The sequence below is a fragment of the Coturnix japonica genome, chromosome 1 (genome assembly GCF_054131305.1).
Source record: "Coturnix japonica strain WE chromosome 1, WE-NBRP24, whole genome shotgun sequence".
Classification (NCBI taxonomy): domain Eukaryota; kingdom Metazoa; phylum Chordata; class Aves; order Galliformes; family Phasianidae; genus Coturnix; species Coturnix japonica.
The window spans coordinates 110,146,286-110,168,623 of record NC_140663.1 but is presented as its reverse complement, the minus strand read 5'-3'; the positions used below and the strand labels follow the sequence as shown (position 1 = coordinate 110,168,623).

General features: G+C 39.8%; 1 protein-coding gene across 9 annotated transcripts in view; it reads right to left on the bottom strand.

Annotated features, from left to right (window-relative positions):
* Positions 1 to 22,338, bottom strand: part of SH3KBP1 (SH3 domain containing kinase binding protein 1) — a 205,859-nt gene that overhangs the window by 114,419 nt on the left and 69,102 nt on the right. For all 9 annotated transcript variants that reach the window (XR_014947146.1, XR_014947147.1, XM_015886329.3 and 6 more), the window contains one exon: positions 20,056 to 20,179. Coding sequence is in view for 7 of the 9 variants with exons in the window: in XM_015886329.3 (XP_015741815.1) it covers positions 20,056 to 20,179 (124 nt within the window). In the remaining 2 variants the exon portion in view is untranslated. The remainder of the gene's footprint in view (positions 1 to 20,055; positions 20,180 to 22,338) is intronic.

The following is a 22,338-nucleotide window of genomic DNA, read 5'->3' as shown; positions in this document are numbered from 1 at the left end:
CACTGCTTTTAATGCATGAGTTTTATTACAAAAGTACATACTAAGCACTACAGGCAAAAACTTTTAAATTATACCATGTTCGCCGACTTATATTCTGGATGCTAATAAGTAGCCTGCGTTTTTCCGCATTATGCCTATTGCTTCACCTCACTGCATACACCTTTCACAAGAATTGTGTGCTGTTTCCTTACCAAATATGTCAGGATTGTTGGGAGAAGAGTTAAGATAATAAAAACATATATATATAAAAAAGCATTTTTAATACACAGAACACCCAGGTCACTTAAGTAGTAGTTGCAATCACCTTTCAACAGCTTGTTATACACTACTTGATCTCCCTTGCTGTATTTATCATAAATGATTATCCCCTGGTTCCATTAGAGATTCTATCTGTCTATCCCTAGAGGCCTAATCTGACCATAATGACCAACTTAATTAAATGTTAACAACATGAGAGGGATTTGTAAGTATACTCAGATATTTCGGCACATAACGGGTGAAGTTCACTCTAGAAGATCCTTGTTCCTGTGTCTTTCAAATGCTTTGTAAAATCCAGTTACATTTTTAACACTGGTGTGTTGTTACTACAAGGCAAGTATCAAAGGTGCAGACACAAACTACACAATGGAATATATTGTAATCAGGAAGTGCATTTAAATATATATATATATATATATTGTATATATATATATGTGTGTGTGTGTGTATATATATATGCACTTCCTGATTTATATATATATATAGGAAAAAGAGGAATAACATCCAGGGTGACTTTCCTATTTTGCTTATTAGAGTGAAAATATTTCTAGGCCCTCTCACCTCTTCCTTGACATTGAGTTATTCCTACATATATATAGGAAGAGGTGAGAGGGCCTACAAATATTTTCACTCTAATAAGTAGAATAGGATGTTAAGGCAGGTTTAGTCAGGAGGGCCAGGAACAGGAGCTGCTCTTGCATATATGGGAAACAGAAAACTTGGAGCTTCTTCCACATTCAAGAAGAGATGCTAATATCAAAGTGATACAATAGTTGGCACCTACACACTAAATCCTAAATCTAAACATTCTTTCTTACAGCTATGCAATATCCAACTGTTCCAGCCCTTTTGCGCTATTTTCCTACTATTTTGTTTTCTTACATGACCAATAAAAACTAAAATCCCACAGGGATGCAATTGGATGCAATTTTGTCTTAGCAAGAATGAAATAAAATAAAGCAACAGAAACAAGAACATGTAGATATATCCTGCAGACACCCTCTAGCTTTATTACTGTTGAAATATTTTGGGAGTGAGTCTGTGTAATTAATAGATCGATCATGTTACTCAAAATGCCAATAAAACAAAACCTTTTTCCTGTAACTCCTTACCCTTAATTAATGGCAACCACTACTGAAGCATGAAAACATAAATACACACAACTTGTCTTAATACGCTCCTGGCCCTTCTTTACACACAAGATTTACAATTACTTAGTAACTTGCCAACAACACATTTCCACCTCTGTATTCCTTAACACCATACAATATAAAGACTAAGACACTAGATAGGCACAGTCACAGGTTTAATATTATATGTGCAGAATCTGAATACTTCAGGTACAAATATCCATTAAAAGTCTTGCTTTAAAACAAACAAACAAAAACAAACTAACTAACTAACTAAACCCAACACATTTGGTTCCTCTCTGATGCTGATGGTGAAGGGAAGCAGAAGGCATTCAGAGCTCCATAAGCCCTGGCAGGGCTGAGGAATCACAATGTGCTCACCAGCAGGCTGCCCTGGCTGCAGCTTCTTCAACATGCCTTACACCTCCCAGCACTGCTGAAGCCACTGAGATTCCAGGCTAACACCCATATTTGTTCTCAGGGCTGAAAGTATTTCAGATGCTTTGAGCAGAAAGAGCACGTTTCCTTGCAGAGCTACACCACATCCAGACACAGTGCTCTGCAAATATTAGATCACCTACTAATACCAGACCAAACACCTTCACAAAATGTAGCACCTGGGAACTAATAAGAACCATGTCTGTATTATAAAGCTTGTGCTGCTTGCATTATTGAAAAATGTAGAGTAAGAACATTCAGCAATATGGAGAGCCTTTAAACACAGAATATCAATACCTAAGATGGAAAAAAGAACAAAAATAAGCAAACCCAGGACTCCATATCTCAGGCAGCACCACACAGTACCACACTTCATACCTATCTGCTGCAAGGAAAAATTAATATAAATATATGTAAAGCTTTTTCTTTTTTTTTTTTTTTTTCCTTTGAAGATGCTGAAGCATCTGATAACTTATTTGCCTCTGAGGTAATTTATGTTATTTATTTACAGGAATACCTTTGTAAGTAACTTATGACTTACATCGCATTTGATTTAAGTCATTAAGTCATTAAAGATCAATTTGATCTTTTTTGATCAAATTCATTTCCTTTTCTCCTTTCAGATCATTTATGTTGTTATGTTCCTATCTTGCACTGTTCACAGATGTTTGACATCTTAAAACCCATTAAGAGAGCTGAAGTCTCCACCGAAACTCCAACTTAAACAACCCTTTGTTATGACACAGAAAAAGAGAGCATTTACACATGGGAAGAGTGCAGTAAGTGCAAATGGTGACGTGGTATTAACAGAAAGAAGCAAACACAACACTCTTCATCTCCTTTTTCAGCAGATTAACCCAAAGCACCAATGACAACAAGTCTGATGATCATTTGGCCTTAGTGCTAAGAGAAATGATGTGTGGTCTTGCAAAACAAACTGCAATGGATATGTATGTGTGTAGAATGCCTCTGACCTCCAAATAATTTAGTGAACAAAGTCAAGTTTATACATGGAAACAGAGAAAAACAGTACCAAAGAGCTTCTCTAAAAGAAGACACCTTTCTAGAACAGACCACATCACTCAGTGCCAATATGACAGCTCCAGATAAACCCAGAGAAAACACTGTCCTTGTTTTACAGCAAAGAGCGCTGGCAGTCACTGCACAACTATCAGTCCTTCATTTTCCACTTCAGTGCTTTCACTCAGCACAGAGATCCACGTGAATGATCAAATATTCACCAAGGTATCTAGCCTTTCTCTTAAAGCGGGAGTAAAAGAATATTCCCTTTCTGAGTCAGAATAATTACTTCACATCTGATTCTGTTCTCAACATTTTTTAAGCGCAGAAGCCTACAAAGAACACACAGTCATGGCCAGTTTGGGTTGCAGTTTACTGTAACAAGTCTCATGTTCCACTGTCCTTTGGCCTTCAAATACAGATCCGGATAGTTTGCAGTCTTTGAAGAGGTGAAAATATTAGAGCAAGACTCCCACCTATAAACAGTGCTGAAGAGAAATGGGCACTTATGCAAGCTGAAGAGACAGGCTGTCTTGAAGTATCTTTGAAAAAATCATGCAGCTAAAAATGACGAACGACCTTTGAAATTTTGTTCCCATCAATAATCAAACAAATCTGCAAAAAGCACTATATTGGATGTATAGCACAACAGACGCCGAGTCTCCCTATTTCCCAAAGCCCAACTGACTTGCCAGTAACCAAAGGCTGAGTCACGTTGAACGAAAGCAGATTACAGTCCAAACACAGAACTGCTTCTCCTTACTAAAAGCAAGGAACCAGAAAGTTTGCACGCAGAGTCATTCATCAATAATAATAGCTCTTCTCTGTTTTGAGATCCAATAAGCAATAACGTAGAAGAAAATGAAAATACTCACAGGCTATCAGAATATCACTTTGCCTGTCCACTGTCCTGTGTTATTCCGTTGTGAATTCCTAATCTTTAAGACATCTGTTATCTCAGGCTGGCAAAGAAAATAATCTCAAGAAGAAAGCAAGCAAATGAGTCATTTATCATCTGCCCTCTCTCCTCCTGACTGACTGATGATTTCGAATGATACAAGCAGTTTATTTATAAAAGGCACCACTGATATCTAAATTTGAACACACCTTAACTGACTGCTTTCTTCTGTCACAGATCCCAGGACTGTATTTATCTCTTCTTAGTTACTTTACACATATTCATATTTGTATGTAGCTTTGGTCTACAGCGAAGTAGTATCTTTCTCTTCCATACACAATGACACTTTCCAAAGCACTTCTCTCCTAAATGTCTTTGTAAGTAGTGAGTTTTCATTTTGAGAAACTAGTCTGAAACATTTGTGCAGTAACGCAGAACTCATACCTTGAAGTATGACTTGCATGCACTGAGACTACAAGTTCCTATCTGTGCAGCATTTTGCTATTTGTCAAGCAACTAGAAAAGCAGGAAAGCAAGGATCTCTCAGGACCAGGATCTTTAGCTATTACTAGAATATTTTGTACTGGGATGCTGATTATACACTGGAGCAGGATGCCCAGAAAGGCTGTGTAATCTGCATCCTTGGACAGACAAAACTCAATCGAGCACTGTCCTGGGCAACTTCCTCTGCGTGTTGCTGTTTGAGCTGGGTCTGGACTACACCACCTCTAGGGTGGCCTTCCCACCTCAGGTATGCTGTGACTGCATTTTAAGCTCACTCTTTAACTCTCCCTGCCCCGCATGATTCTGTATCATTCCTCTGTTATTAATCTTCTTTGTCTGCAGCTAGATTTCCAAAAGCCAAGTAGAGGAGGCAGTCTCCTTCCTGTGAGTCAGCCTTTGACAGGCAAAGATGCTGAGAGCAAAGTATATTATTGCAACTAGGTGGGAGCTGTCAGCAAATCCACAGAAACTCGATTTCATGTATTTGATACCTTCCCTTGTTTACAAACCTCATGTTAGTATAACCCATTCTCCATCTCACCAGGCTGAAATGAACTCCCTTAGGATCTTATTTGCAGTTAATGCCACTTGGGATCAGACAGCGAATAGGAAAGCTGTGGGCTATGAGGAGTGGCACTTCACCAGGGAGCTGCAGACAGCCCCTCTTCAGCACTCTTGTCTCTCTCGTAAACTACCAAGACTTCTATTTAAGTAACTGAAATACATAGGGAAATAAGCCTTCATTCTTATATTAAGAATGGGACTGTGGCAGAGCAATACTGACTGCCTGCCCAGTATACCAGTGTGATCTGGCCACTGGTGGCTGCTTCTCAGCAGGGAGGTTTCCATTCAACTAGGAGCACTAGCCTTCATAATTCTCTATTCAGCTTTCAACTTAAAAGAGCTATTGTGCTCCTAAAAATGCCTTAAAGACCTCAACTCTTCTGTCAAATCTGGCCAGTATTACCTAGTTGGCTCAAAACAACCAAGGGAAGGGGGGCAAATGAATAGAGGTTTTTGAAGCTCTCAGGAAAGATCTGTTAAGAAAACAGACAAACACTCCAACAGCAAAGGCTTCTAGATAGTCACAGAATGAAACTCTTTGCTGTGTGATTAGAATGTGTCTCTTTTCTCAAATGCAAATCAACACTTGAACCTAGCTGCTTTGCACTAAACTAAGAAAGGCAAGAAGCGGGTTGGACATATGACAATCATTTGCTGCAGATGACTTCCCCGGAGTACCTAGAATAGCAACACAGGGCTACGTTCCCCATTTCTGAATGCTATCTGTCCCCTGTGAGCTGCAGTTGCCTTAGTTGTCAAATGTGGATAGCTGGAAGGCAGATATACGCCTCTCACCTTTTCCTGCCCTTATGCAGGCCTTTAGGGCAAGCAGCAATCCTCTCAGAATGAAGGGCTGTTAAACTGAGCCAATTTAAAATTTGATTCAGAAAACAGTGTCAGAGTCTTGACATTCTGAAATGAGTTTTATAGTAGCTTTCCTGTGTGATCCAGAAGAGGAAGTTTTTATGAAGATATATGGCATATATGTGGAATCTGTTTATGACAAATGTCTTTTTCTTTCCAAAGACACTGTTATATTTTTGTTTTAAAATCAAACCCATCTGCCACACTACACTTACTACTAGACAAGGAAAAAATTGAACAAAACCTTCATAATGCCCTGCATTGTGTGCAGTGCAATTGCTGCTTTCCCTAAATCTATTTTAATGAGTGCTGTTTAGGGCAGTAGTAGTTTTTCTACACTGGGTCTGGTACTGGAACTGAAAAGTTTAGATGGAAATCTAATGTAATTCTTAATACCTTACATAAGGAGACAGGCTGCCTCTGCTATAGGGGGAGACTGAAAAGGACGGAAAAAGCATCCACTTCCACATTAAATATCATTGGGTCCCAAAGATGCTGTAATAAGCTTCAGATTTCTAAATACACTTCAAATGACCACATGGGTATTGTGCCACCCTTGCAAATAAAGCAACAAATTTCATCACACCAATGGTGGGGCACATCTAGAACAGAGCAAAAGCAGATATTTCAACCAAGCAAGTGCTATTACTAATTGCTTTGCCCTCTTCCTGACTTGGACAGTTATGCTTGTACTCTCAGTTTCATGGCACAGAACTTCCTATAACCCAACTGCAGAACATGTGATTACTGGGTTTTGCGCCTTTATATTAAATGACTGCCCACCTGTTAATTTCTATGCCTTTTTTTCTGTATGTATGGCGTAGTAACTTCCCATATAAAATTCAGAGTAGTAAGTGATTAAGAAAATAAGCATTCTGCCTCATTCAAAGGATCTACCACCAACTATCCTGCTAATGATTTTAACTTAGCATTTTCAGACATTTTTACTAGCTTTCAGTGGATTTTAAATTAGGCACTGAAATATTTCCATACAGAAATAACACAGTCTTACTACACTGTACCAAATGCCAGTTTCTAAGCTGCACAGATTCCAACTGTCACAAACTCTCCGCACAAAACCCTCACTTGTTGCAAACCTCTCTCATCCAGCAGCTATCGAAGATTTCCCTCCTCCACACACCTGGACATGTCATACTCGAGTGACACTTCACCTTACCAGCCTTTGGCTCTGCCCTTGGGGCCGTAATCAGTTCTACTCCTGACAGTGTGCTGAATGGTGACAACTTCCTATCGGTTCTGATCTGCACCAAGGAAGAAACTCCTCGTCAGCACAACTAGTTTCTGTAATCCAGTAAACCAGTTTCTGTAGATCTAGCTCTCCTAGGTCTATCCAGAATGCATCTGCATCCAAGACTCCATGTTGAACCTGCCATCGAACCCTTATCTTCTATTCCCACAGCAGCATTCATACAACTTCTATACCAATGTCTTAGCATGGGCCTACCTCCACAGACTTCCAACTGGACAATGCCCAAGGCTCCTTAGTGTCATGTCAGTCAACAAATTGAAGCTGTCTAGGTAGAACAGATCACTTTCCTTCCATTTACTGGTTTGTTTTCTGTTTCCCTTAAACTGCTTCTTTGCTTTGGTAAAGTTATATATTCGCTTCTGAAACTAAGCTATCTTAATACACCAGGGAATTTCACCTGCCCAGCCTTTTTCCTTGATGGGTATGAAGTACTGTCTCTTTCATAAACAAAGGTTTTCCAAGCTCTGCTTGACCAAACCTCTGCTCCCAGGCAAGGCAGGCAGGCTGATTCCATACCTCACCTTCCAGACAGCATCTGCACACCTGGCACTATATGGCTGCTCCTTCTCCTGAGTCATATGCAGTCTTCAAGGACAAACCCTGTGTCAGATGTTAGTATGATGCATCGACACACTTATAAATATTTTCTTATAGATTTAACAGGCCCAGTAGTTTGAGTTTCATTTTAGAAGTGGAAAAAGCATTATTTGAATAATTAAATTTTGCCATGAGATGGTTTATCTACTTATTACAATTACTGTAAGCTACAGAAATGAGGAAAAAACCACTTCTGTTATCCCGCTATTCAGTTTATGTTGTGCATTTGAAATCACTTTAGTAGTTTTCCTGATTTCCTGACACTTCCAGTTTTGATCCTTCAGTGAGACTTTCATTCAGTGGCACAGGGGATTATCAGTTGGAACAGAAACAAAAGCATAACTGGAGAACCAGTCAGACTGACAGAGCGAATGGGGAACAAAGAAACAGAAACTCCTTCACCTTAGAATGGAAAAAAATATATATATAATCTGTCTAGGCTTAAGATCTGCAATGTCTCTACATTTTTTCTAGTTTTGCTGAGATAAACACTATCCTTTCCTAAAAATAGCTGTCCAGTTCCTCTTGCCTTTTCCATTACACTCACCACACAAATTAGAAGTTACTTCCTCAAGTTAAAGTCTGTGACTAAATAAGCCTCTGGCTCATGTCAGCTGCCTGTGTAATGAAATCCATCAAAAATGTTCTGTGGTCACAAGAAGATGCAAGGCAGGAGAAAAGGGGCTTATATACAACCGTGATGCTGGATCTGTGGGACCTTGACTAAGCCCTACACCTCTCTAGCTCAAGACAAAAGCAGAGCATAACAGGCCATTCAAACAGAATCTTCTTGTTGTGCTCCTCTCAGTGATGCCAGATGAAGGGCTTTTGACACAGTGTGGGGAGACAGGCAGTGAGCTGACCCTGCTATTACAAATAGACTCTGCACACAGTTTAATGTTAACACTGATTATTCTCTTGATTTTGCCTACCAAGCAGCCAAACGTCTGCACCGGTGCATGGAAAGAAGAAAACCAGAGGAATTATGGCTTTGGGGTTGTTTTCTTTTTCTGTGGCTGTGCTGGCTTGATGTGGTTCTGAAACCCCAGCCTCAGACTAACGTACCAGTGTTTATTACTTTTCTTTTCCCTGATAGCTGCCAGGCTTGTGAGGGAATCTTTGGGGTTCCTCAGGTCACTGGAGCTTTTTCATTTAAACCATTTCCTAGACACTTCCTGAGCATTTGTGAGTTCCCAGAACTAATGACAACCCATGTAATTCATGATAATGCTAAGCTGAGTCAGTAGTCTAGCAAAGAACTCCAAGGTCTGAAAACAGTATCGAATCTTACTATTGTAGTTGCACAAATAAAGTAATAGTGGCTGACACTGCATCTTACAGCCTATTCACAGCTCGATAGTGAACTGCAGACCAGGGACATCTGTAATCTGTCAGAAGTCTACACAAGGTACTACATGAAGTAGGGAAATACAAGAAGACAGCACTTGAAGTTACTTAAAATAAATGGTGCTGATGAATGAAGCTTCTCTGAAGGTATTTAAACTAGTTATTTTACCACTGCATCATCCCCAAGGACAGAAGATGACAGCCAACAGGAAAATGCATGACTCTGCATAAAAAAAAAACTGCTTAAATGTTTACAATGGGCTTAGGTTCAGCCTACTGGATACTTGGGACTCCTTCAGTACTGAGTGATTGCTAAGCACAGTGTCACCTTGTCACCAACCACAGTACGCTGCTCAAGAAACCCAAGCAACGAACACAATGCCAGGCTGAGCACTGGAGGTGGGCAAAGGTGAGCATCAAAAACAGATTCTGGAGCAGGCAAGTATTGCTGGTGGGGAGCAGAGGTATCTTAGCCTGCTGTGAGTGACCTGGGGCTCTAGTGCTGCCCATATTCTGGAATGGGACACAGAGCTTATTGGCAAATTTATGAAGATGTATCCCACAGTAATGCTGCACTAAACAGCTACAAACGTACAGAGCTTCTCTGAGGCTACCCAGCTCGTGCAGAGAACCATGCTGACAGCATTGCTCTGCCACTGATTTCAAATCTCATTGCAAGCTAACATTCTGCTTCTTGCCAGGGGGACCTCTGCCTTGCCTCTATTTCTGTTTCTAAATAAAGTAGGTGCTGAAGTTAGGAAATAATAGCTCTTGCTGTGTGACAGCTAATAATAATCTTTCATATAGCAGTTTTGTCCTTGGGGCCAAGAAGTAACAACCAGCTGCTTGTCAACACTTCCTTAAATTCACCCCCTTGTCAAGCACAGCCACCCTACCAAGGAGCTCAGAAAATAACCATCATCAGCAACATGTCTTGAATTTCTGAAGTTCATAATACTATAAATTAACATCAAAAAAGAAAGAGGCTCAAGTATGCACTTATAATTGAAAAGGAAATGCGTAAAGATGGAGAGGAGAAACTACTACATCCAAGCTGCTCATCTTAACTGTGACGTAGCATTAGAAAGCAGTGAGATAATCATATAAAATATGGTAAGCAGGAGAGTACATTACAACGCACAGTGAACAGCAGCACAACTTGCCATGCTGGAGAAGATAACGCTGGAGTAGACCATATGGGAGGAAATTTTGAAATAAACATTTGTGAAATATTCAATGAATAAAAAGTAGGAAATATCATGCCAGCAGAAACAAGAAATATCCCTCTGCATGCATTGTATTTTGATGATCAAGTCATATAGAAATCTGAAAACTGAAAGCCTACGTAGTTAATGATGCCGTCCTACACAAAATAATCCATGCCGTGCAGTACCAGCACTGGCAACTTCTGCAAGTTTTTCAAATCTAGTTACAGTAGAGCAAACTTCCCTAACTTCAAGGGCTTTTAACTAGATGAATCGAAGTATTTCATGCTGAGTATGAAGATAAACTAAAATTAATGTAGTGACAAGTTCATTCCAGGCACGTCACTTCATCAGAAGGAAGTTTTTAAAGCCTCTATCAATTGCTGGAAACAAAATGTTGGGCAGAATCTGTGACAGATCATAAATCAGCAGAAACAATGCGCCTTAAGTATACTGGGCAATGCTTTCATGTTGTTTCTTGCAGCCAAAAGTAAAGTTTTGCTTAAAGCACTCTAATCATTATGTACCTGCACAGAGGAAAGGGAACTGAGGAAGAGAACAGGTGAAAAATACTTGTGTGAAGTGCATTGTGCTGGGTCTGGCTAGGGGGGAGTTCACACAGCAGCCCATACAGTACTGTGCTCTGCACTTGCAGCCAGAAATGTGCTGGTATGGCACCCACATTTTGGCTATCACTGAGCAGTGCTGGCACAGCACCAAGGCTCTCTGTAAATCCCCAAAGGCAGTGGGGTGGGGACAAGGCCAGGGCAGCTGACACAACTGACTGCAATGAGAGCTGGGCAAGGGGAAAGAGATCACTGATGCCCTTGCTTCCCAAGGCATAGCTGAGCATCACTTGCTGATGGGAATTAGAGTGGTTTTCTCCCTTCAGTTCTGCATGGCCTATGCTTGTTTTTATTTTCCATTAATTTAAATACTCCTTACCTCAATCCATGAGCAATTTTTTATCCTCTTTTGTCCCCCTGTTCTTTTGAGAAAGGGGAGTGAGAGAGTGACATGGTGCAGCTGAGCTGCCCATCTGTTGTTAAAGAACAAAAGGTATTCAAAGTTAACTCCCTCTCTGACTCCCAACCAGAACTCAGGCTGGCAATTGATTCTTAGAGGTCCTGCATGGCACTTCCAAGTAGAACTCTGCTCAACTCTCATAAAGCATCAAGACAGTGTCAAACTTTCCTAACAGCATCTACAAGGCCATTTTGATGGGTACATTCTCATCACTGTCTTCAGTAGTTCATTTAACTTTTAAATGTCATTCCATCTGAAGGGGAAGCTTTTGAACCAGAATTGTAGTTGCCTCTTTGTCCAAGTACACACAAGTCAAAACATTTACTGCACTGAAGTGATTCAACAGCAGCAAAACAAGGTACTCACTCTCAATGCAGAGAACAGGTTTGGAGCTATTTCTGAAAAAATACCGGCACAGAAAAAAATACAAAGACATTTGTTTGCATTAAACTTTCACATACATCTAGAAATCATCTTTACAAAGAGGTGCTTCCAGGGATAAGAAGATTATCATGCCATTCATTTACACAAATTAATTATGTCTTCAGTTTGTATCTACAAGTTGCACAGCACTGCAATTTGAAGGAGACCCAAAGGAGCTCTTGACAGGCATTGCTTTTCACTTACAACCCCAGAAATCATTCAAAGGTTTTATGGTTGTCACAAGAGCCAGGAGGCTCCAGCTTCCTGACTGTACTCATTAGTGCCCTAACTTGCAGTAACATGCCTGGCTCTTGTCACTACCTACAGGCACCTACAGATGGGGGAAAGAAAATGTCACCAGTCACACGCACCTGGTTTCAGCACAGCAGTTCCTTGTTTCAACACAGGCAACACAGCACCACCTTAGCTATGATCCAAGAAGCAAAGGTAAAACAGTTCTGAGCTACAGACCTGACTGTCAATGTGAGAGCACACTTAGATGGGTGTATTTAACGTAGCAGTCACAGATTCATTAAGATTATCTCCAGGAAAGACGGGCATCCTTGACCCAGTTCAAAGTACAACAGCAAAGCTGCAGAGCTCATGAAAAAGATACTGGTTTTACAGTAAAATCACTCTATTGACCCCAAATTTTAATTCCAGATAGGATTATTTTTTTACTTTCTTCAGGAGCATCTCTGCATTGTTCCTTTTATTCATCTTCTCTAGCATATAACAGGAAGTCTGACTCTCTTCTATCACAACTATGAGGTGCAGGTGGTCCTAGCTAGTCACTGGGGAGTATATAGTGACACCCACCCCCCCTCTTCCCCAGTGACTCACTCAGTTTCACATGAGCCACTTTGCTCATCTGCTATTTCTTAATCATAGAAAGAGGAGGGGGGAGAAAGGTCAGCATGACTAACTAAGTTAGCCATGAAAGTAGCACTACTCCTAAATGAAAGACTGAAGGAGAGGGACGTGAACTGCTGAGTGTGGGGCAGCAGGTCAAAGACAAAGCTTGAAGGGAGCTGAGTCCCATGAGGCCAAGGACCTCCTCCTACAGCAGCAATCAGGAAGGAACTGCTAGCTGTAAGGAGATGCTTTTCTACAGAAGCTTGAGAAAAAAAAAGTCTTTTTTTGTGATAGGAAAACTTATTTTTAAGACATGAGGAAGCCTCAGACTTATCATTGCTGCTGTTGTTACTTTAACAAGGAAGGATCCAGCATTTAGTACTATTTTACTGCATTTGGCTTATGTTTAGAAGAGATTTTGTGGGAACTGCTGATAACAAAACATTTTGCACCTGAACTTGCTAATGCAGTTAGTGCCCCTTGGATGATCCAGACACTGCCTCTACTATCATCCCAGAAAAACAGTTGCCTACAGACTGGTCATTCAGATCTTCAGTTGTACATAGTATGATAGTACAATACAGAAATCTGCTAAGTTCAGAAGATATTGCAAGAGGAGACATCTTGCCAGGACAGGTAATGCCCTGCTGACTGTTTGAGAACTTAGTGAAGATGGCATCATGCATCAAATATAGGAGCGTGCAAACTAAAACACGTTCTACTCATACTCCAGCATTCTTCCACACACACACTGAACTGGAATCTTCCCAAGTCATTTTGCTCTTGTACACAGAGGTCTGTTATTCATCATTCTAAGATCCACTCAGCCATCTCACTGTATTCTCAATTTCTACTTATGTTTTTTCAGAGGACTCTGCAGGAAAATTCTGCTATTAGTCTGAGCTACTCTACAGATTTATTTACCCTCCTCCAGGTCTATCACACTTTTAGCTAAATCTTTGTCCTCAAGCTACCTGAATCCCTCTCTAGCAATCCCAGCTTGTCCCCAGAGTTCACTTTTTGTGTTTCTCTCATTTTCTCTCCATTCAATGTCTTTTAAAAGAATGCTGCAGAACAATTTTGAGACTTCTCTCATGCTTACCTTGTCACAGACACAAATATAGGGGTGGGTTATTCAGCTTATAGCACTTCCATATGGGCAATCTATACTGTGTTCTCTTCATAGTCAAAGGAAAATCACTTTCAGGATATGACTTCTTTGACCTAATATTGGATGAGAGCACAGCCTCTTTTTCTCTATAGGCCATAAATAAGGAGTCTAGCATGAGAAGCTCAGACACATATCTACATCATTCCTGTGTAGATTACTAGTGGCATCAGGGACAGCATTTGTGCACTGTGCAGAGAACGAAGAAGAAGCAGCTGAAAAGAAAGGGTAGTTACTAAGGTGAAAATAAGATGGGATATTGTATATTAAATGACAAGGAAGTAAATAATCTCACTGCAATAAGTGATTGGAATCTGGATATGTAATAAGACTAACTGAAAACCAGTGTGGCAGATGACCAGAACACAGAAAAGAAGAGTTTATATTTTGAATAACTTATGTCATTATTTAAATAGGAGTTGGAAACAAGATCTGCTTGAAAAGAACAAGGAAGGACCTGTTCCACTGTTGCTAAGTAGGCGCTGTTGAGATCTTTCTTCCAGACAAAACAAAGTCAATGGACTCATCTGAAATTCATAACAGAGGTAATGCCTATCCCTGCATAGCAAGATGTGCCTATTTTAGGCAGATTTCACAGCACAGGCAAAAAGAAACCCCAAAATAATTCTAAGACAAACAATACAACCATTTTAAATTGCACAATTTTGTGATTTTGCATGCTACATAGATGTATTTATATAAAAGTATTTATATAAATTGAATCCAAAGGCATAGCCCTGGAATGCAAGGAACAATACCTGTACATTAGACAACTATCCTTCAACTGAACACATCTGTTCCATCAGCTCCAAAACAAGCTGTATTCTGCACACACTGTGACCCCTCAGTTTCACTACTGAGGATAATTTACATCAAAAGCATCCTCAAACTAAAATGCAGAGAGCTTCATTGCTTTCCCGTGAACCAGCTACAGGTTGCACGTATCAAATAATGTGAACAGAACATCTCCTGAGTCTCATTATCTCCTTATAGTAATACCATTGTTCAAAAGTTGGAAGGGAACAAGTATAGATTTTTCCTCTGGGATGCAACGGAGCCTTTTCACCTTCCTCCACAAAAAATGCATCAATCCGATAAAGATCTCACATAGGCACACCTAAGAAGGAAGTTTCTTCCTGTCTGCCATCTACATCCTCAACAAAATCTGTTGTCTTTTCCTGCCTCTCTAAACTGAAATTGGTGTCCTTCTATGTAGAGCTGCTTACCTGAGGTTAAAGATTATTCACATTTCAAGAAACATTTATCACATTTTCAAGAAACAATACTTTTAAGGGAAACATGGTATACAAATATTGTATTTAAACACAAAGAAAAATTATTTTGCTGCAATTGACTTTCCTGTGTGATTAATGTTTTTATGTCTCATTTTGGGTTTATGTCATGTGTTGTGTGCGTATTTTAACCTTAAGTGGCTGAGAAGTATGTTCTTGTGCCTAGTTGTACAAACTGATGATGCACCAATTAGCTAACTTTAAAAACTAAAAGGAATTTTCTTCTCACACTTCTTATAATTTCTCTGAAATTGGAAGCATTTGCAGGGGAGCACCACAGTCTGGGTGTCAGAAACACATAAACAGCAGAAGGATAATCTAATCAAAAGACAGATTAATGCCTTCTAGCTTGCTGCATTTGAAAGGAAAACCAAAGCTGAGCATACTGAGGGTCAGACACCTCATCAAACATGACTGGCATGTGACAAAGGCACTTGGTTGCTCTAGGTTTATTAAGATTTTATGACAGAAATTTTGAGGTTTGCCTTTTTATTGAAAAAGATAACCAGATTAATAGCTTGCATGCATCTTTTTATTAAACGCATTATCCCTACCATTAAATAAAGCATTTTTCTTGTATCCTCTTCAGAATAGAATGGAAGTTCTCTTTATTATTTAAATGTAGAATGGAAAGTAGAAATAACTAATTCTCAAGAGAAACAGAAAAGCATTTTGTTGCTTTCAGTGTTTGGCTCTGATGAAGAACATGTAACACATGATGAGCTGTTCCAGATTTTCTGGCTTGAATAACCTCAGTGCTGACTGCATTTACAGTTTGCATGGAACAAATACACCTGGCAAGGCAGTGTATCTTTTCCTTAAATATTTTTACTTGTTTAACAATTGTTGTTAATTTGCATACAGATCTGAAATCATGGCACAAGTTAGGATCTGGTTTTAGATTTTGAAAGCTGACTTGGAAAGAAAGATGGAATTTCATCACAATGGAAAAAGAATTAAAAAGAAGAGATATCTTCCAGTGTTCTTCTATTCCAACAGCTGACTAATATTCTTATGATACTGAATAACAGTAACAATAGCAATAATATTACTTACGTTTTTCTTCACCAATCTAGAAATGCTCTCACAGAAAATAAAAAACTTTCCTAATCTGTTATTAACAGGGTACAAAAATGTCAATTCTAACTAAATCCAAGGATATAAACTTTTTAGAAAATATTAATTCATTCAATTTTACAGAAGATTAAGAACAATAGTTCTGTATGACAAAGTTATGGAGCAGTGAAAAAATACAGTAAAAGACCCACACCAGTTATATGAACTTCAAGAAGAAGCAGAAGTGCTCCTTCACAGGTTCTGGCATAGCATACGTAAGAAAAGCACAGCTGACATTCAGGCAGTTTCAGACATGTCATTCAGTGCCATGGCCTCTTTCCTTAGATGGGGATAATAGAGCAGCACCTGAAGTACCCATTAAAACCAGCCTAGAGTTGTTGGGAGAAGCAAAAGGACATCTCAAGTAGTTCTTTTTTGAGCTTTTCAAGATAGAGTACAAACCCACTGGAATGCTACATTAAGATGCTCTGTTTTCCAGATGTTAATGATTATCACCACCACGCATGATCATATCAGACTGCAACATAACCCAGGCATGTATTACTTGGGTTTTGCTGAAAAAGTCAGCCTGAAGAAGAGATACCTGAAATATCTGGAAGTTACAAGTAATTTTAGATACACCGCTGCAATTTATCAGAAAATAAAGCTGCCTATCTGAAAAAAAAAACACCAAAACCATCAATACACATTAGCTGTATTGATGACCACAGAATTCATTTCTACTGTACAGTTCTGTTAGGTCAATAGTATATGCAGTCAGTGAGAAACATTAAACAATGAGAAATATTATTCTATTTTTACTTTTCTCAGTGAAAAGCAGACAAAAATCAAACCCTTCCATCTTACCCCCATCCTTAACAAAAAACTGAGTAACTGATAGCTGGTGACCTATCATTAACAACACCACAACCATTTGCCACCCTCAGTACATAATAGAAGTACCAGCACAGTTGGCTACTACTCGTGGCATTAAGCCAAATTGATTTTTTTCCTAGAATACATCACTAACCTACAAAAGCAATATCCATGACTTATTGGATGACACAAGCCTTTAAAAGAAGTGCTTCAACTTTACATTGATTTTATCATAAGAATCCCTAACGCAGTTCTTAGTGATAACTAACATCAAGAAACAAGATACAAAGCTGGATCCACAATGTCATTTTTATTCAGAAATCCACTCCTTTCCTCTTAGCTACTCAAATGTTTCTTACAAATACTTTAGCAGTTTTCCTTGAATACCACTGCTGGACACTTGTCAATATTCCTCAAGGAAAAACTCTCCACAAGCCAACAGCCCAAGAGGCCAAGATTCTTCTGCTCTAACTGCCTGCTAAAGTGCTGCCACCTATTTTAGTCCAACCAAACAGCAAAACTATGCAATGTAACAATCACAGCCATACAAAAGCACTTATCATCATCTTAGTAGCAGACACTGATGTGTCTGACACTGATGTGATACTTCATTCCTACCACCACTGGATCTGCTCTGAAGTTCCAAACAGCAACATTACATTGCCCAAGCAAATAAATCAGACTGACATTTTCACCGCTGAAAGGTAGCTACAGGTATTTAGATCCCAGAATAAATAAGGTTGGAAGAGACCACTAGAACTATCTAGTCCAATCCTCAAACCATCCCCACCATTTCTACTGAGCCATGTCACTCTGTGCCACATCTCTGTTTCTTGAACATCTCTGTCCTTGGAGGTGACTCCACAAATTCCCTGATAATTTTTCCCTGAAAATCCCTGTTGGTTTTCCTATTTCTGGGACAGTGCAAGTTAGTAGAAAGACTTTGATGGGATCTGCACAGATACTCTACACTTGCGTAGAGACCATCCCTCCTCCAGAGCCCAATTACCTCTTGATATCACCTGCTCCAGTGCAGCTCCTGCACACCTCCATGGACTAACAACCACACAGAACTCCTTAACCATTCCAGTCTTTCAAAAGAAATTAAACAGCTTCCACTATCTTTTCCTCCATTTCCTGAGCTCTGTGATGATCAAGTGACTGCATCTGCCACTATGATGATCAAATAACTGCATCTCCTGCCACTATTTTGAGCCAAAGGACTGCAGCAGATACATCCATCCCTTCTTTGCTTCCTAATAACAACAACAACAACAACAACAACAAAAAACCCTTCTTTTTCAGGTCGGGTCAGGTCACATTCTGTGATCAATAAGCAGATTGAGATAGGGCTTAATAAAAAGCACAGCACACAGACACTTGAAGAAAAGAATCCCTGCGGCCTCCAGGTCTTGCTCTTCAGCAATGTATTACAACTCTCTCAACAAGGGGATCTGCCATATAGCTCTTAGAAAACTCTTGATTACTGCACACAACAATAGCTACTTGCGTACCTGTACTCACTTGAACAGGCTGGCTGTAGTACCATGCTCAAACTGACCCCAGAAAAAAAGATAAGTTCCTTTGGTCTTGTTATGTTCAGTGCACCCTTAACCATGATGCTATCATAGATTATGGCACACTGTAACTGTCTGCTTGGCAGCAATAGAAATAGCTACTGAGAAGCAGCCAAAACATTTACCAGCCTCAACACTATGTAGAGGTAGCCATGAAAAGTGCAGTCTCCACTAATGAAATTCAGTGCAGTAACATCCTAATATGAGATCTGCTAATTTCTACATCTAACCCCTTCCTGAAGCTACAGATCTCAATGTGTCTTTCCTTGGTTGTATATAAATAAATATGAAGTTTGTCTTCTCCAGCCAAAAAGAGAAAAAGAGAACCTCCTTTATCTTCTGAATCTTTCAATGTTTCTGAATTAGAGGGAAGAAAGAGGAGGACAAAGCCTCTGTTCTTCTTTTCAGATTTGGAGTGTTATCCCCTTGTGACTGAACCAAGCCTCTGCATCTGCCACAGCTATTAGCCTTCTCCAAATAGCAGCTGAAGCAATATGGAACAGGCTTAATCCCTAGGTAATTTCACAACTACTCATATGGTTCTGTATAGCAGCCGTGAAAAAGAATCATTCTTGGTAATTTAATTCTTCTGTTGTTTGAAGAAACTATGATCCAAAGCAGGAATCTTGGATGTGTCTCCAGATTCAGGATAACGTTGAAAACACACAAAAAGACAAGGAGATTTATTTCCCATTTTTTTAAGGGGACATTACTCCTAGCAAAAGTGGTAAAGATTAATCCGCCTTACATTTTAAAGGAAGCAGAAATTATTAAATCTTTCTCACCTGCACTTGCAAACCTTAAGGTCTAAGACCTCATGTCAACCTGCCAGTTCATACAGTACAATCTTCACTCATATGCAAGAGAAAATTTCCATCTGCATAGCCCTAACAGTGCAGAAGGCAATGCCAAAATGGAAACTACAATGATTAATGACAGCAGATTAGACTGTATAAGACAGTAAGCAAGAAACTGTCCTGGGAAAAATACAGGCCATCTCTTGCATGTAGACAGTTGTTCTCCCACAAATAAACTGACACATAAATGTAACCTAAAGAAAAATCCATCACATTATCTGTTATATTGCCAACTTTTTGTTTTGTTGATATTCCTGAGAGCGGGAGTGGGAGCTAGTGAAAGAGACAGAAGATCTGGAGGCTTTCCCTTAAACAGTTCAAAATCATACATAGGAATCTGCCAGGGGATTCAAGCCAGGCACACAGTGCAATCTCAGATACAAGACAGTGGTGGACAATTCCCAGGAAACTAATGTGTTAAGCTTTCCACATTTTCTTTTTCTTTGCTTCTAACATTCTCTGTCCCAGATAAATACACAAATACCTGAATGTGAACTGACATAACTATGCAAAAAGCTTCATATATGCAAGCCGTTGATTCATTACTTTCGTAAGCTTTAGTAATCTGTTCATATAGCTTTCCTTAATTAAATGTATCTAGCAGGGATTTCTGTTAAGAAGAACGGGATGTCTGTGAAAATTAATGCGGAAATATTGGACATAATACAAACATCTGTATGCCATCCTAGAGGAGAATGAGAAAATTTTAATATGCTTGCTATGACTTTACACTTAAACTTTGGCTTTAGTTCTATAAACAAGGAAAGGTTACATTTCATTCTTTTAAAGGTCTGAATGCAGTTCTACATTTAAGGTTCCATGTACTTTACCTTTTCTGTTGGTTCTAATAATTGTCTCAGACAACAGTAAAGAGCTTCCATTGCAAATTTCATTTATAGGCTTCTCTGGTGGTTTGTTGGCAATATTTTCCTTCTTCATGTCCTTCTTTATTTCCTGCATAAGGAAAGGCAGATGGAGAGGGAGAAGAAAAAGAAGTAAAAAAAAAAAAAAGAAAAAAGATGTTACAGAATATTCCAAATCTTAAGCTCCCAACATTTCTTATAAGCTCTATGTGTACACCCATCTATTCTAATGCTTCCCCAAAGAATCTATACAAGTAGAAATGCCACAAAATGAAAGTAATTTTCAGTAACTCTTCCAACCATTACTATTTTTTTTTCTTCTTAAAGGGCCTAATCCCTTATTTAGGCATGAAAACTGTAGGACAGCTTTGCAGTTCTATTACTGAAGATTACCAAAGCTGACTAGTGAAAAAAGTTTCTGTTTATCCATCCATTAGCCGTACGTTTGACACACAGGGCAGAACGTGGTTCAGTGTTCCTTCTGCACTGACAGCGAAGTCTGTTCCCCTATGTCAAGAAGCCCACAGAAACAACAACCATGGCAGGAAGAAAAATATTAAATAGGAAAATATGACAAATGTTTCCATAATTGGCAGAAGCATATAGAGCTGCTGTCAGAGCTGTTGCTAACCCCAGCACGTTTTGCAACTGACAGCCTTTTAAGGTGATCATCCCCTTTGGCAGCACACAGAAAACATGTGGTGGAGCAATGTTTCATGAAAGTAAACCCATGGAAAGGGAACTGTCACATCAAAGAGGCTAACTCATTGGTCTACCACTATCTACCAAAGAAAAAGATTAAAAAAATCAGGAAAAAATGTAGGTTTTGGCTCCAAGCTTTGCCCTAGGTCAGGAGGAGAGAACCCCTTGTGGTCTCTGCTCCATCCTCCAGCTCCAAGCATGGAGGGCAGCAGCCACCTTGGGTCAGACCAGGCTGCTCACAGCTTTGGTCAGTTAGGTCTTAAAAAATCTCCAAAGACAGAAACTGCACAACTGCATGAGCCACCTGCTCCACTGCTTGACTGATTGTGAAGAACACATTCCCTATAGTCAGCTTGAACCTTGCTTTTGTATTTCTGTCTGCTCTCTGGATAATGCCCAGCAGAACTTGCTCCAGTCTACTGATACTTTCCTGGTACTGATGGAATCAAAAGTGGTTGCTGTACTCTGGATGTAGACTAACATGTGCCAGCTAAAGGAAAATATCAGTTTTCTCAATCTGCAGGCTGTGGGTCTGTTACGCAGCCCAGGAAACTGCTGGCAATGTTTGATGCCAAGACTGGCTCCTGCTCAGCAGGATTCACAGGCCCTTTTCAGCTGAGCTACTCTTAAACTCATAAGGCCCCAGTCTGTATCTCCAGCAGAGATTCCTATTTTCCTGTACAGGTCCTCCTGGGCTGCAGTTCTGACTTCACGCACGTCAACTGACCCTCTCCATTTGGTATAATTTGATGAGATCCTCTACACTGAACAGGCACTGGAGGTAGGTGGTGGCTTCAGACAGACTCTTCCCTCAGTAAAATGAAAACTTCTACCCTGAGAGCTGTCTTTCAACTCTCACACATTTGCTGCTCTCCTCTACATCACAGCAGTAGCAACTTCTATCATTCCATCATCAGTATGATGGATGTCCTTCAGGTTTCCAGCATATCAGCCATTAGGAAACACTTTCTTACTATGAGGGTGGTTAGACACTAGAATAATCTTCTAGTAAGGTGGTTGATGCTTTAAGCCCATCAGTGTTCAACAGGCATTTGGACAATTCCCTCAGTAACATGCTTTAACTTTTGGTTAACCCTGACATGGTCAGGCAGTTCCCTTCCAGCTTCACTTTTCTACTCTATTCTGACTAAATCTTACACACTACGGTGGCATTCTGATTACAGCAAATACAGTTGCTCTCAGACTAGCTACAACTCCCACCCTCTATGGGCCAATACGTTCTTAAGTAGGTCAATGTGGACTGGACAGGTACTTCAGGACACCCACAGCATGCTGAAATCTCCTCCAAGCTACACAGCAAGAACACCTTGAAATAGTACAAGTCAGACCAAACTCAGTAATCTTGAAAGCCCTTTCCAGAATATGGTCAGCAGACAAATATCCATGGAGAGCCCTGCAAGGCTTGCCCATAGACAGGTACAGTCTCTCTGAGTTGATAGCTTCAAAAGTAACTCAAAACCTCTTCTGTGGTACCCTTTTATACTTGAGGCAGTGCCCAGTACAAACTTCATGAGTCAAAATGCTACA